This window comes from Aulonocara stuartgranti (genome assembly GCF_965226115.1).
Source record: "Aulonocara stuartgranti genome assembly, chromosome: 18".
In the NCBI taxonomy this organism is placed as follows: domain Eukaryota; kingdom Metazoa; phylum Chordata; class Actinopteri; order Cichliformes; family Cichlidae; genus Aulonocara; species Aulonocara stuartgranti.
Genome location: NC_138954.1, coordinates 18,761,241 through 18,777,519, shown reverse-complemented (window position 1 = coordinate 18,777,519; position 16,279 = coordinate 18,761,241). Strand labels below are relative to the sequence as shown.

The 16,279-nt window shown below is 40.3% G+C and overlaps 1 protein-coding gene across 6 annotated transcripts in view; it reads right to left on the bottom strand.

Moving 5' to 3' along the window:
- The window catches only part of LOC309694127 (A-type potassium channel modulatory protein DPP6-like), a 99,960-nt gene that overhangs the window by 23,387 nt on the left and 60,294 nt on the right, over positions 1 to 16,279 (bottom strand). For 5 of the 6 annotated variants that reach the window (XM_082513925.1, XM_082513926.1, XM_082513921.1 and 2 more), the window contains 2 exons: positions 12,777 to 12,891; positions 7,907 to 8,005 (listed from right to left, as the gene is read on the bottom strand). In XM_082513925.1, coding sequence (XP_082370051.1) covers positions 7,907 to 8,005; positions 12,777 to 12,891 — 214 coding nt within the window. Of the gene's footprint in view, positions 1 to 7,906; positions 8,006 to 11,762; positions 12,281 to 12,776; positions 12,892 to 16,279 lie in introns of those variants that run through there. The other variant, XM_082513923.1, reaches the window with a different exon arrangement.

The window sequence follows — 16,279 nt, the reverse complement described above, 5'->3', positions numbered from 1 at the left end:
AAAATTGTTACAATGAAAGCGGCTCTGCTCAGGCTGAAACAGGTAAGCAAAATACATTTTGTTACCATCTGTTTGTGTCACTCAAAAGCACTTGTCTCACATCCCATCATTGACAATTTTCAGGAACTACAGATGCATATAAAATGTGTCATTTTCAGCCAAATTTAATTAATTAATTTTATGAGAAACATTTCAGCTGGAAGTCATAAAGTTTGTTTTTACTATGATAAAACCCTGATTTACAAAAACTTAATTTGAAATATTAACGACTAATAAAGGCGCCACTATTTCAGTTATCTGCTACATCAGGCAAAGCCGTCATTGCTTTGTGTACTTCACTCATATGTATGACCTGTGATATGAATTTTAATTAATTGAAAAGTTTTATTTTAAAAGGTTCATGTAAAGTATTTGATTTTATTCATTACTAAAAAAAACAACAACACAAAACTGTCTTTTATCCTGTCTTCCTTCTCTCACCCCAACCGGTCACAGCAGATGGCCCCACCCCTCCCTGAGCCTGCTGGAGGTTTCTTCCTGTTAAAAGGAAGTTTTTCCTTCCCACTGTCGCCAAAGTGCTTGCTCATAGGGGGTCATATGATTGTTGGGTTTTTCTCTGTACGTATTATTGTAGGGTCTGCTTGCAATATAAAGCACCTAGAGGCGACTGTTGTTGCGATTTGGTGCTGTATAAATAAAATTGAATTGAATTGAATAGACTATCTTGCAAAGAAAGACCTCAAAATACAACCTTAGTGCAATAAAAATCAGTTCATCTGTGACTACAGCAACAAAAGTAATTATACAGTTCCAATTAAAGCTAACTGCATGGACATATTTATGGAAGCCTGAGAAAGCCACTGCTTTCTCAGGCCACCTGGTAAGGACTCACCTGAACAAAGCAGAGCAAACTAGAGGACTGACCTTAAGCTGAAACATTGCTGTAGCAGTGGTTAGGAGGGACTGTGAAAGGCTTTTCTTTTCAGAGCAGGCCCCTCCATTTTATAAGGACTTAGAGGTCACGATGACCCAGCAGTCTCTAACAAGAGTCTCTCAAAATCTGTGCCTAGGATGCTCTCTCCTATCTAATATTAGAAACTCAGACAGTGATCTTGCCTAAATAACATTTCCACTCCTTCTAGACTAAAGGTGAAGGAGTTCTGTTAGCCTTTTCTGGATGATTGAGTAGATGTGGACAAATTGTAGGAGTGTAGAATGAATGCACCCTGTTGGGAAGTGACCTTCAAACTGTGTTGCAGTGTGTCATATCAACCTTTGTGGACATTTTTGCTCTCCCTTGTTTCTGCTGAGGTATGGGAGGAGCCGGATTGCCAAAAGGATTTGGGCAAAATGCATAATTTTGCAGTTTATGCAAGTTTGCATTGAGACAGGTTTCTGTGACAACAAGACAAGAAGAAGGACGTCGCGTGAAGCTGTCCTCTCGTCAAGAGTGAAGTGTTTTTCATGTTTGTCACACATCATGAAAAAGAAAAGAAAAACATTATTAGTGGCTCTAATGCTGATGACACGGCAAAGACCAGTGACCTGTGTTACCGATCACAAAACACTGATGAAGGAGGTATTTTCAAACATGAAAACATGCTGCCTAACACACACACAAAGTTTTTAAAGAAGACAAGAACTGAAAACACGGGCAGGGATGCTCGCTGAATGAAAACCACTGGAAAATCTTTGGATTATTTTAAAAGTGGAAGGTAGAGCAACAAAACCCCCGCAGCAAAGAACAGATAAAAGAAAAACATCTGCGAGAAAGAGGAGAACATTTCTCCTCAGTCTGGCATCATCTTTGCCCAAGAAGATTGAGTCCATCATCAAATATAAAGACGGGCATGCAAAATATAAAAGGATGGGAGTCTGCTGAGGAGGGATGTACTAATTTTTTGTTGTTGCTGCTGTTGGTTGCGAAAGGGCTCTGTTTAAAGTTGCCTTCACTCTTCTAGGGCTTTCTTGGGTAAAACTGGATTAAATGGATTGAATTTAATGAGGATGGAGTGAGTTTTGTTATATACCGTATGCTCTGTTCTCTGTGTGTATTTCAAAGATACGAGCGCTTCAGACAGACAGTGGGAGCTCTTTGTTTTAGAGATCAATCCGAAGGTCGAATACTTTGCCTTTGAATCGGAGTCTGTGAGAAACTCATAGGTGAGTCCAAAGACTACCGATGCGAGCGGTGATCAAAGAGCAGTGGGGATCAATTACGCACTGCTGTGAATGTAGCCCACAAAATATTGATGAGGACTGCTCAAGTGTGAGCTTGTCCCATCGGGTATCTTATCAGAAGGTCATTAGCGCCAAATGGGGGTTGATTGCATTAATGTAGCTGACAAGATGCAATGTCACATAATTGATTCCTGGAGTTTTGTCAGGTGCCGAGGACGTTTTCATCAGGGCTGTGAGCGAAGGGCACAGAAACACGCAAACTTAACTAATTATATGTTAATAAGCCTGTAATGTAAGTAATCAGTCGAACAATCTGCACAGTGGAACAAAAGGACAGATGTAAGGTCGTTTTGTGCTTGTGCGCTACATGAAAAGTAACAGCTGCATTTAAAAGTACGCATGCGAGTCTTCAGGTGTTTTCATGCAGTGTGTGTCAAGCTAATAACCGCAGTACGACTTTTACGAAGAGGTTGAACGCAGCACTTTCACTTCTCAAAGAAGATCTGAACATTGTTTCCTAATCAAGGCAGCCTTTCTGTATGACTGTAAGAACCATAAAGCAGAACTCAGATTTGCAAAAATTTCAGAAAATATAAATGTTTTATGACTCATCTTCTAGATTTGATTTTATGTCTGACCAAATATGCTTTTTCTCCCCCCTAATCAATCCCCTTCTTCTCATCTCTCGGCAAACAGAAATTTGAAAAAGTAGTGGATACAGAGAGGGGAGCACAAAAACAAACTACAAGCAATTTATTTTTTTTGTTTTAGACTTAGACTGTGTGTTTTTCATTGAGATACTTGATGAGTTAAAAGTTTATTGAAATCTGAATCAGAACTTTATTTTGAAGGTCCCAAACCTCCACCAAGGCAGCGCCTTCTCTGTGCAGTATTTACTTTTATGCGAACAGTATTGCATCAGCATTCATTTTGCTTTATTTACTTTATTCATTTTTACTTTACATAAGTTTGTTGAGCAACAAAAACAAGTGTGACGTAATATGCCGTTATGTAAAGTTATTCATATTTAATGTACACTACAACCATTGTAGCCCCTACAGCAGGAACGTCAAACTAATTTTACATCATCCCACTTTTATTTTAAGTGGGTTGGATCAGTGAGGCTACATGACAAATGTGTAAAATTACAGAAACCATTCTAGCAGTTCATTGCCCAGACTATCCTGTAATTATAAAATATAGTTTTTGTTAATTCACAGAAAAATCTGGGGTGTTTTTTTTGTTTCGTTTTTTAAAAACAGAAATTTCTAAAAGAAATAAACAAGAACTTTTCTGTCATTTAATTGTGGATCTATCACTTAATTAGTTTGGTTTAATATGAATGGAAAACACTCAACATTTTCCAAATGTCCAGTGGACCAGATTGTAGTGATTGCCAGATTGTTTCTTGCCCCCAGGCCTTATGTTTGACACCCCTGCCCTACCCAAGTATCCACTCAGTGTCATAATGTAGCGCTTTAAATATTTAACACCCTGCTGAATGAAACTGAGAATGAAGTTCAGAGGGAAAAACGATTTGGATGAGCTATTAAAATCAGAGACATTTGTACTGGGTAAGCTAAAGCCAGAAGACAAAAGGGTAGAAAACACTGCTTTAATGTTTAACTTTGTTGTGCTTTTAAAAACTTCTTATACTATTCACTCTGTATGATATGAATCTTAAAAAGAAGTAACTACTGGTAACTTCTGTGGTCTGTGGCAACGCTTGCCATTTGTTTTGCTGTTGTTTACTGGGAGGGCATCATCAGTGCCACACATGCCAGCAGGATCAACAAGACTGGAATCATTATTGCCATCACTGGAGGCACTGAGTCAGTGAGAGACAGGGGGCCACTGAACATGGAAAACCCATCGCACCCACTCCATTGCACACTACAGAGGCAGCAGGGCTGACATGAAGAACACCTCAGGAAAAATCATTCCTCTGTAAAAAAAAAAAAGTACAACAGCTCTCTTTTATTTGTGACAGGTGAACACGCCTGTCAGGACATAAAGACATCTCTGTATCAAACCTTCTTGCTGCTGTTTCTTATATTTATACTGTTCGTGTTATTTATTACAGGAGGCAGAACTGCAGGTGGCACAGTTGAAGGGGGACGAGATTAGAAATGAGTACATCAGAGGGACAACTCAGGTCGTGCAGTTTGGAGACAAAGTTAGAGAAGCAAGGCTGAGATGGTTTGGACATGTGCAGAGGAGGGATGGTGGATATATTAGACACAGTATGATGAATATGGAGCTGCCAGGCAGGAGGAAAAGAGGAAAACCTCAAAGAGTCATGGATGTGGTGAAGGAGGACATGCAGAGGGTTGGTGTGGGTGTGACAGAGGATGGTCGGGATAGAAGAGATGGAGGCAGAAGATTCTATCTATCTATCTATCTATCTATCTATTAGGGGTGCAACGATATTCGTATCGATATTGAACCGTTCGATACAGTGCTTTCGGTTCGGTACGCATATGTATCGAACAATACAACATTTGTAATTTATTTTATCAATTTTCCTTCTGACGATGCTGTCTGTGTTGAGCGCTCAGTGAATCTGTGTTCGACTACTCCGCCTAGGCTGCACTGTCCAGCGCAGATCCACTGAGCGCTCAACACAGACAGCATAGTCAGAAGGAAGAGCGCAGGGCAAGCTAGCGAGACAGAAGTTAAGCTCTCCTTGCAACAGGCAAATTGAACCTCATTCAGATCTGGCATTTGGAATTATTTTGGTTTTCATGTGACGTATGACCCTGAAGGTAAGCGAGTCATGGACTAAAGTAAAACAGTATGTTGGATGTGCCATGCAATGCTCAATTACATTGGTGTGAACTAGTGTGTTAGCGCAGTTAGCTCGTTAACGTGTTGGCCGTCTAGCCCCATGCACGGGGCGATCGGCGGTAGCTCGTTAACGGAGATTTGCCGTGTTGTGGCGTTAAGGTCATTTCAACGAGATTAACCTGAAAGCACTAGTGGGAACACAACGAATATGACTGCACATTTACGCCGACATCATCCTAGTGCAAAGACAAGTGGAAGCAGACAAAAAAAAGCAAGCATGCTACTAACTTTAGCCGAGTCATTTAGACAGCTGTTAGCACATGATTCTCCTTATGCTGCTGAGAATATAGCCCAGAAGAAGCGGATAGTATAGCTTTTATTTTGGAAAGAGCCATTTCTCTGTAATAAACTCTCTTTTCCAAAGATGAGTGATTCCTCAATCAGATACAGGGCTCGCAATATCGCTAGCCCGACGTCCCGAAGCTAGCGATTTTTTCAGTCGGGCTACCAAAATCTATCTCTTCCCTGCCCGTCGGGCTATTGTAGGAAAAATATATGTCAATGCTTTTGCATTCTTTCAGAAATGTAGCTGGGTAATTATGTCATTGGCATCAGTGAGCCACTGTCAATATGTGACATATTGAAGTCGCTTTTGAATTTGCGCTTGTTTTTTTGCTTTCACTTTGCAATCGTGCGAACTGTGTATAGAGAGCGACAGCACTGATCTGTGAGTGATGATAATTTGTGCACCAATTCCTCTGACATCGTCTTATTAATCGTTAGCTTACTATGCAAACATGACAAGTGAAATCTCCCGCAGCAAGCTTAAACATGTGAGAGGTTGATCGCGCAGAGAATCGCTGAGCTTATGTGAGTCCGTGTGTAAAAGCATTTCAGTTCTGCTGAGCCAAATAAGACAGGTCAGGGTGAAGAAGTGACAGCCAAAGAAAAGCTTACCACAAAACGGAAAAGTTATGACAAATCAGACTATAAGGCAAAAAGAAAGTGCAGCTTTATGGTTTCATGGACAAAAGAATTTCTGTGGCTGCAATATGACGAGCTAAATAACCAGGGCTGCACATAAGTGGTCCGCAGGTGCGCATTCACTGTCAAAATAAAAAACACGCACAAGGGTTAGGGTTAAATTTAAAAACTGTACTTTTGAGTTAAAATATATATTTATAATTTTAATAAATGACAAATTAAAAATGCATGAACATTTTTTTGTATCGAAAAAATATCGAACCGTGACACCAAAGTATCGAACCGAACCTAACCGTGAATTTTGTGTATCGTTGCACCCCTACTATCTATCTATCTATCTATCTATCTATCTATCTATCTATCTATCTATCATGATGCAATGTTATTATAAAGTTACCATCACAGGAACAAAGTAGTGCTGATTCAAGAACATAAAGCACTTCTCCTGCTGAACACCAGGGGGCACAGACTTAGCTTTTATGAGCTCAGGTAGCAGCTTCCTATTCTCTACCTTATTAAGGCAAAAGAGGACACAGGGACGCTGATTAAGTGTGCATCTTTTCACTTTGACTGGCACACAGCATGCTCAGTTTGTATTGCATGGCTTAAAGGCTGACTCCAAGGATGTAACGTGTGTTTAAGGTGAATAATCAGAGTTATTGTTTGTTGAACTAATTGTAATGTTTATTTGAGGTAGTGTGGAACTCCATTAGCTTTAGAAACAAGCAGGTTTAAAAATATTTCATATTTTATTTGCTCAGTTATATCAGTTTATTTGTGCTGTTGCACCTCGCTCAGCAACTTACTCAAAACCGATCCCTCATTTGTATCTTATCCTTATAAGATACAAATGATGTCCTTACAGGACAGTTCAATAAATGCAAAACTTTAGATATAGGAACACTGCACTCGTTAGCATCAGATATTTTGCACCATTTCTTTCTTTTTCCTTCATTTTGCTTTTCTTTGTTCTTTATGAATCATTTCTATGCCTCCCTTTATTGCTGGGTGTCTGGCTTTGGGCTTGCTCTAGCACGTTGGCTGTGTGTGACTTGACTATCTATTTTTCTTTTATGAGAAAATATAATCACTCTATTGTACTATACTGTATGGACAAACCAAGAAAATATGTTACCAATCAAAGTTTTTACAACATCTGAATAAATAGAGTTTTATTTTCTCTCTAGAAATCTTCAAATCCTAAATGAAAACTGTTTTTCTTCTCATCCAGCAGCCAAACTGATTTCATGATTTGAATTCTTTCTGCAATAAATATAAATCAGTGGTTTTGAAAAGGTCAGCACAAAAATGTGGTGTATCATTTGCAGGCTTTTTTTCTTTCACCCCTGCATTAATTTCATCCCAAACCAGCTTGAGCTGGACTTTCCATGTAATGAAGGTGTTTTGCTGCAGGATGAACCCTCGGGCTTCCTGCGTTACTCAGCTTTTCCCCATAATTTCAATGCCAATATAAACTTCTTCCTTCTGCACCACTATAGTCCTAATGATGTATCAGCAGGTTTAGTAACACAGGGTGTTCCAACACCTTTTGTAAGTGAGTGTTTTGTAAGTATTCAACAAAATGTTTGGACACTTTTGCAACAACTTTTCAAGGCTTCCTCTAACTCCAATGCTGCAGGAAATATGTTAGTTATCCAACTTGTTAATCGCTGGAAGAAGGCCGGACTTCTTTTAGAATTTATACGATGATACCCACATTTTTATTTTTTTATTTATTTTTTAAACCTTGAACAGTTTACAGTTATCGAATGCAGTTGAACTGCCTGAACTTGAATAATAGGTGGAAAAACCGGGCTGCTGCATGTACGTGTACGCCTGATTTTGATGCCGATGTTATGTTCTGTGTGACGGCTGTCATAAAGCGTCTGGATATGTTCTGTGTTTTGACACGAGAGACGGATTTTAAACGTCAAACACACGTTCGCTCACTCACCGCTCAGCCATTTAGCGTCCGGGTCATGGATGTGAAGGTCTGCACCAAAAATATCTTCTACGGTTACTTTCTTCTTAAGGGCCAGGCTGTCATCTTCACCTGTCAGAGCATTTCACAAAAGGATAAACATGCATAAATTGAACATGACACACAGAAGCCCACATATTTACGGTCATAAATTATTTTGCGGTATAGCTGTCTTTCAGTCTTGCCAGATTTTTTTTATTTTATTATTTATAGCAAACACTGAAGGAAATATTTTGACTTTTTTATCAACACGTTTGTTTTACTGTACATTCCTCTTCTGTCTCTGGAGGTGATGGAATCCAGCAACTACTCCCCTGCTACAGGAGGGTCAATTTAGCACAAAGAGCAAACATTAAAGAGCCTCTGGTATTGCTCTGTTGGTCTAAGAGCATCAGTTCCCATCTTCCTGCTGAGTTTCTCAGCAGCTGCCTGGCGACTCAAAACCCAAAATGAGATCTGAAGCCGACAGCTGAACTGCAGGTGGAGCAGACAACAGGGGGGCAACAAGCGAGTGAGTCTGGATGTGAGGAAGGAAAAATGGTGAACATTTGAACCCTTTTGGCATCTTATAGAACACCTTTACTTAGAAAAGCACCGTTAAGACAGGAGTTGTCACGACGGCTGACAGCCCGGTCTTACTGTACAAAATGGTAAGTTGACAGATTCTTCGGCACTCTTCGCGTTGTGACTGAGCGGCGAGATGTGCGCGTGTAAATACCACATCGAGTGCTGTCGAGTGTTTACTGACTTGAAACGTCATAGAAACTCTCCTGCCTGGTAAGAATCTGCAGAGTGAGGAGGAGAAAGCTAATTTCCGGCACGAGGCAAACAGTGTTCTGATGCTTTGCCAATCTGACAAATGGCTGGAGTTCTTACAGCATAATGATCTCCATTAAACAGGCCTGAATGGAATTGCGCATTAAAAGGGCCATTAGCTAGTGAGAAGATGACTGGTAGAACTGGTGTAAAATCACAAGCAGAGAAACAATGTCCTCTGTAAAACCGTTCCCTGTGGAAAAAAGATTGTCAAATCAAGACAACTGCGATTTCATGTGAGGCGTCTCTGCAATGGGGAGATTCAGCAAACGCCTCTTTCAGTGCTACGAGTTCATGTAGATTGTTTTGGAGATATTGGCTGTACTAAGTAAAGTAGGCAGCACATGGCTTGTGGTTCACAAACTGCAAAAAGGACTTGATTTTAGTTCTTTCTGCAAAGCTTCTGTTTATAACAGCCATAAAAAATGTTGTGAATCATATGAATGTTTTGATTAAGCCAGAAGATTCAGCTGGACCAGAGGCTTCCCATGTTTCCTGTTTTTTAGTCTTAATGATGCAACAGAGGATCCATCACTTTTGTTCAAAAGGTCATCCACTTGTCAGTAGCTTCATTACAGCTCCACATCCATAAGAAAGTCTGTAGTTGAAAACAAAGAATTACGCTTAACAATCATGAAGATGCGTCCGCACTCTGGACCAATCAGGACACTCAACTCATCTTTTAATTCACCAAAGCAGAAAGCGTTTTAGCCCGAACTGTTTCAGAGAACTGTCCACAGTTCAGGAATACTTATTTACCGTTTGGACTTTTTTGTCTTTCCAGTGTTCAAACATTACAGCCCGGCTAAGACGGACGCCATTAATGCTTACATCCTGTCATGAGCACGAGCCTCTCTTTACGGCCAGATAAATGCTTCCTTCTGCACACTATGTGTGTAGAATTTGTGTGCACTGAAAAACAGCTAGAGTACTTTTCTCTCTCCTCACCTTGATTTCTTGCCAGGAAAATTTAAAAGCTTCACACATTCTAATGGGTTTTGGTGCGACATTACGACACAGCCAACAATGATTAGCTGCTCATGAGAATCCAAGGCTTTTGGAGGTATTTTCAATAACTTCTGCAACTTCTGGCACACTGTATTGCAATTATTTTAGCATTTATTATTTTATAGAATCAGCTGAGGTGACTGTGTAGCTTTGTCAGAGCCTTGCCCTCTCAGAGCTTCGTCTCACTTGTCTAATGCGTTTTGCTATTCAAGTTCAAGTTCAAGGTTCTTTAATCAGTACCCTTAGGTAGATTTATTTTGCAGTGAAAAGAGCTGGCACCCTTCTCAAACACACAGACACTAGACAGTGTTAGTTAGTTATTTAAAAAAAAAGTTCCATAGCTCCATGCTTCACTGAGACCACAGTTTCAATCCCTCCCCCCACCTACAGTATACTAATAGATACATTTGAAAAAGGAAAAAAGAGCTACTGTTATAAATACATAAATAAAAATATAGAAATATAAATTAATTAGTGCTGTCAGCGTTAATCTTGTTAACATGACGTTAATGCACAAATCTCCGTTAGCGAGTTAACGCGGATCGCCCTGTGCATGGGGCTGCACGGCGCTAGCGTGTTAACAAGCTAACCGTGCTAACGCGTTAATGAGCTAACGGCGTTGACGCCGTGCAGCCTCACGTGTTAACTCACTAACGGAGATTTGCCACGTTAATACTGTTATGCCGTTAACGTCATTTTAACGAGATTAACACTGACAGCACTAAAATACATATAAGTAAATAGGTTTAGAAATGGGAATATTGTGTGCACTGGTACCTCAGCCAGAGAGCTCCTGATTTATAGCTCATCTGTCTGAATGCTGAATATCAACATGTCAGAGTAATTCAGAGGTGGCAAAACTACAGATACTTCAAAACTGTGTTCAAAACTACTCCAGTAAGAGTTCTGATGTATCTTATTTACTTTACATGCTCTGAAATGAACTCAAAGTCCAACAGTAAAAAGCAGCTTTTCTAGAGCTCTTGTTGTGCAAATCTAAATGAACTTAATGATATTTTAATGCAATAACAGATTAATTTTAGTACACGGGAATACAAACTTTATTTCTGATTACACTTCCACAACTAAAACAAAAAATACAAGGGTTGAAGTGGGATTCGGCAACACAACAAATTATCTTAGGAACACTAAGTTGTTGTATTGGCTCAGTGTTGGAGAAAAGAAACATATTAATTTTTGTTGTGAGCTCCAGACTGCTGCTCTTGGTGGATTTACACAACTGAACTCAGCAACAGGCAAGCAGATGTTTTGATTTTTGTTTACTTTCTTGGCAGATTTCCATCAACTACACTGACAGTATAGTATTTATTCTGTCTTTATCCTAGACCGTATGCAGCTGGTCTAAATACTGAATTCAGTTACTGAATTCACCACAGTACAACAAGCTAACCTGTTTATCCTGCACCAAGCTGCAGAGCACTTGAACAACACAAAGTTAGTATAAAAATTAGATTGGTTTGCTGGACGTTTCACAATATGAAAAAATAACTTTATTTCATATACAGATCCGATATAAGATTAAAAAATGAGGACACTACATGTAAGCTTTATATTTCCAGTTTATCATATACCCAGTGTTGGGAAGGTTACTTTTAAAATGTATTCCATTACAGAATACAGAATACATGCCCCAAAATGTATTCTGTAACGTATTCCGTTACGTTACTCAATGACAGTAACGTATTCTGAATACTTTGGATTACTTAATATATTATCATGCTTTTTACAACAACGTGAATGTACTATTGCTGTGTGATTTATTACTATTACTGAAGGTCCGCGTCTCCGAACTGTAGTAAAGGGACCTCTGACTAATACGGCGGGGTCCCTGTCGGCTCGTAGCCGAAAAATAGCTTTACTTTGTTGTGTGGGTCAACTTTTCTTGCGAGAGACAGAGAGAGGCGTTGAAAGACTGCTCCAACGGAACTTATTGTTTTCGGAGGAAAACACGAACACGGTGTACAGTCGAGTCTTAATAGCTTACTTACAACTGGGCTCGTCAGGCACTCTTCTTGGCTGCAGTGGTTATTATTATATTTACATGCTTCCAGCTCCCGTTTTTCCTCAATGACAACTCGTACCTTTCCACTCCCCTTTTTCTCCCTCCTCGCGCTCACAGACCCATAACGTGTATGGCAGTCCATTCTCCCTGCAACACGGACTACACTGCCCATGATGCTACATTCTTTAGAGCTATGCTTGTAGCATTCAGCCTGTTAGCTTAGCACAACAACAACAACAACAACAACGAAAAGGCTCTCAGGAAACACACAGTCAAAAGAGAGAGAGAGAGCGTCGCCCTGTAACCATGGCAACCGTAACGCTGCCGCCTGGAACAACAGCACGTAGCTGTCAAACAAAACCCAAACAGTCCTGACCCGCGACAATATTAAACAGGAAAGTACCGCAGTGTAATCCATTTATTTCAACAAAGTAACTGTATTCTGAATACCACCTTTTTAAACGGTAACTGTAACGGAATACAGTTACTCATATTTTGTATTTTAAATACGTAACGGCGGTACATGTATTCCGTTACTCCCCAACACTGCATATACCACTGAGAACTCCTTATCTTTAAATCTATCCTCTCATCTTCCTGTCCTGTTCTGAAAATGTAAGGATTAAAAAGTGCAGATATTTGTGTAAAAATGTAGGGAATAAAAGTAAAAAATATGTCAAATAAATAAAACTCAAGTACAAATACTTGAAAATACCACTTAAGTACAGTAAAAGTACAGTATCTGGAAATATTAAAGAGAAGACTGTAATTTTTGCATGAGTTTAAATCCTTGCCATAGTCAGTTATGAATGCACATAATTCCTAGGAAACTGGATATGTAACGTAATGCAAATTACTCATTTTGTTTGAATAAATATAATAACCTAAGAGGATTAAGCATCCTTGGCATCCTTGGAAATACACACCCACTGAGTGTTAACATATTTGCATGCAGGTTTGTGTATTTGTGTGCATTTCCTAGAGGGCTATACACACCAGGGCTGAGCAGGATAACAGAGGTGACAATCAGAGAACAGATGATCAGGATGACCAGCAGGGCTATGGCTATTCCCTTCCAGTTCCTCTGAGGTGGGGCGCTGCCAACAAGGTCCTGAAAAACATAAATATTAAATTACAATGAGGCAAAAACAAACAGAAGCGAAAAAATACCACCTATCAAGCACCCATAGGCAGCAAATAAAGTACTTCCAGTGCTACAATTCTACTTCACTGTAGAAGATGTTGTACAATGACATTCAGGAGATTGTATTTTTTGTACAATGGTTTAGAGTTCACCTCATCATAAATAAAAAAAGAACTATTTTGTACTGTCACAGTTGGAGGTAGAGATTGGCCGGAGGACAGCTCATTCTGTCAGACAGATGCTGACAACTCAGCCACTTGTGCGCAGTAACAGCGCATCATCCAGTTGCTCCCCGCTGCTCGTATACGAAGAGTCCCCGCAGCTTCGCCTGATAGCTGGAGCGGCGCTACGGCTTCAACACAGACACAACAGGCAGAATAATGAGCTGCTCTCCTCACGGAGCCCAGCAGATGGTAGATGGCTAATCAACACTGTTTGAAACGCACGTACTGCAAAAATCCACAGGACACACAAAACACTTTAAGTCCAAAAGTGCAGCATGCAGCAGTGAGAAGACTGACCAACAATCAAAAACACATCTTCAAGTATTTCAATGTAAAAGCCCTCGAGTGGCTTTACTGTGTGATTTGCCGGCACAAGCACGCACCATCAACCGCCTCTTGACACACTGCGTCCATTAGAAAGCAACAGGAACAGACAGTTTTCTGGAATAACTGCAGATGAGTGCTAACCTCCTGAACTCGGAGCTGGCTTTCACTCACTCTGCCTTTAAGATTGGGGGGTAACTTCGCTTGCCGGGCACACATGTCAAATATTTCCATTTTCAAGACCGATTAGACTATTTAGAAATGTCCTCATCTGACACATAGATCGTTTAGAAATTAGTGTCCAACTTTGGGGTTTTGTTTTTTGCACTTTAGTATGCTGTATATTTAAGACTCTATTTTTCAGTTTATTGAAACTCAAAAACTAAAATTTGTAATTTAAAATAAGCCTTTTACTGACTTGCACGCCATCTTTAGGTCTCCCCACAAGGCTTAAAGCTCAGGCTAGGCCCTTCTGGATAGTCATGACTTTGCATTGTCCTGGCAGTATGTCTTGGGTCAGTGTTGTGCCAAAGGTGAATCAGTGTTACAGTTGCAGGTCTGTGTAAGCAGAAAAAAGAGACCTGCGACTTTCTAAAAGAGCTTGCTGTTTTCAGTTCAGTGCCACACTGTGTGACTTTTACAGAAATGGAAACAATCAATAAAATAACTACCACAGCCCATCTCCTCACCAACCTTGTCACTCTCGTACAGGGCAGAGTTTCCACAGCTGCTCCAGTTATTTGACCATTTACCATTTAAACACAGAGGAAGGCACTATTGCCATTTTTTTCCTTCAGCAGACAGTGGCAGAGAGAAATGAACTGTGAGAGTGAGGTTTTACAGGTGCACACAAGCAGTCCTCTGAATAACCATCTTTAGCAACAATAACTTGAAGTAATCATTTTCTGTATGACTTGTTTCTCACATTATTGTGGAGGAATTGTGCCCCTTCGCCCTTACAGCATCGCTTCAGTTCATTGAGGTATGTGGCCATTTGTTGATGCGCATTCAGATCAGATTGAGGTCTGAACCAAAGCAACACCTTGATTCTTTTCTTTTTCAGTCATTCTGTTGTGGATTTGCTGCTGTGTTTAGGATCATTGTACTGTTGCATGACCTGGTTTTGGACAAGCTTTTGACTCTGGAACAGAGGAGTTTATGGTCAACTCAATGATCAACAATATGCTTGACAGGTGGTATGAGGGCCTTACACTGATATGGTTTTCTGAGGTCAAGTAGTTCCAGAGGTCTTGAGATTTATTCAGATGCAGCTTTGCAAACTAAAGCTGTGCTGCCAGGTTCTTTTTAGAGAGAAGCAGCTTTCTCCTGGAAGCCCTTCCAAACAAGACATACTTGTTCAGTCTTTTTCTAATTGTGCTGTCATGAACTTTAACATTAAACATGCTAACTGAGGCCTGCACATTCTGAGATGTAGCTCCTGGTTATTTTGCAGTTTCTCTGAGCACTGAGCAGTCTGACCCGACACGTGCTGATGACCAATTAACTGCTAGAATTTCTAAATTCTGGTCAAAAACATGCTTTAACACTATAATTATGGGTTATTGCTAATATACTGGTGTGCAAAGTTATATTAATTTAATTGTAATTGAAGTGTTTAAAGTGAAGGCTCTGAAGCGACCCATTAGGGTATCGCTCTACTCTATTGCACCCAGCGTGTTGAAGGGTCGAGGTTAGAAATTGCAGCCAGATATGATTTCCGTGCATCATGCTTGCCAGCTATGTGGCCGCACAAACAGACACGCACATTTGCCCATTAATGCCTCTGGTCACAGTCAGTGAGACAAGTGAGCAGCTTCAGCCACCCGTATCAGTCCAGCTGCTCATAACCATGTTACCAATTAGCCCTGGTCTCTCTCTGCCTGCAGTCAGGAGAGTGGTTATACGGTACGGAGGGGCTCAGTGAACCACTCACGAGTTAATGAGGGGTGCGTGTACACGGGAGAGAGAAGCAGACAGCTCAACTGGTGAGCAGAGACAGCGCTTCTTATATATTTGAAGACTTTAGCAAGTTACGATACAGTAAATGTTTAAAATGATCCTGTGTGTACGGCACCTGTGTGTATTTACTTTGCTTGCGCACCTACTGTCTCTGCACAGTTTGTCTCACAGCAAAGCAAATCAATAGCGAAGGCAGTGAGTACATATAGAAAAACAGCAGGCACATCAATAAGCTGATGCATTGCTGCAGAGGTAAGGATTTTCACAACAGCGTGTATGGAGTCGTATGCTGGGTTCATAAGATATTAATCTCCCTGTGTTATCTCGCCCCAATAGGAAAGACACGATATCTGCAATCGCTTCAGACTTCTGACCGAACCAGAAATAAAAGGCGCTGATGCTCCGACCAGCTTTGCTGATAATGACCTCCTTTCAGCAACCGCTAACTTTTCACTTCATAGAGTTGTCTGTGTATCTGTGCGAAAAATGTAACAGGATCCAGTCCAGCGTAACACATCAATCAATACACGTGGCATTTGGAAATAATCAACATAACAAAGTAAGGAAAAAAAAAATCTCCCATCACAATATTTCAAAACACTGTGACATTTAGTTACAGCAATTCTTCCACCTATGACAAATGCAGCTATAATGACAGCAGAGCGCCATTTCTATCACAAATGCATCTCCCACAGGTCCTGTGGGCTAGTGCAATTGCAGAATACATATGATTTGACAAACAGGAGCAGCAGCTTCCTTCCAGGATGGCAGTTTCTGTAAACAGACAGTCGAACATTCAATTACGAGTCAAAGAGCTTTTCCGCAATCCTGATCAATAGACAATCAAA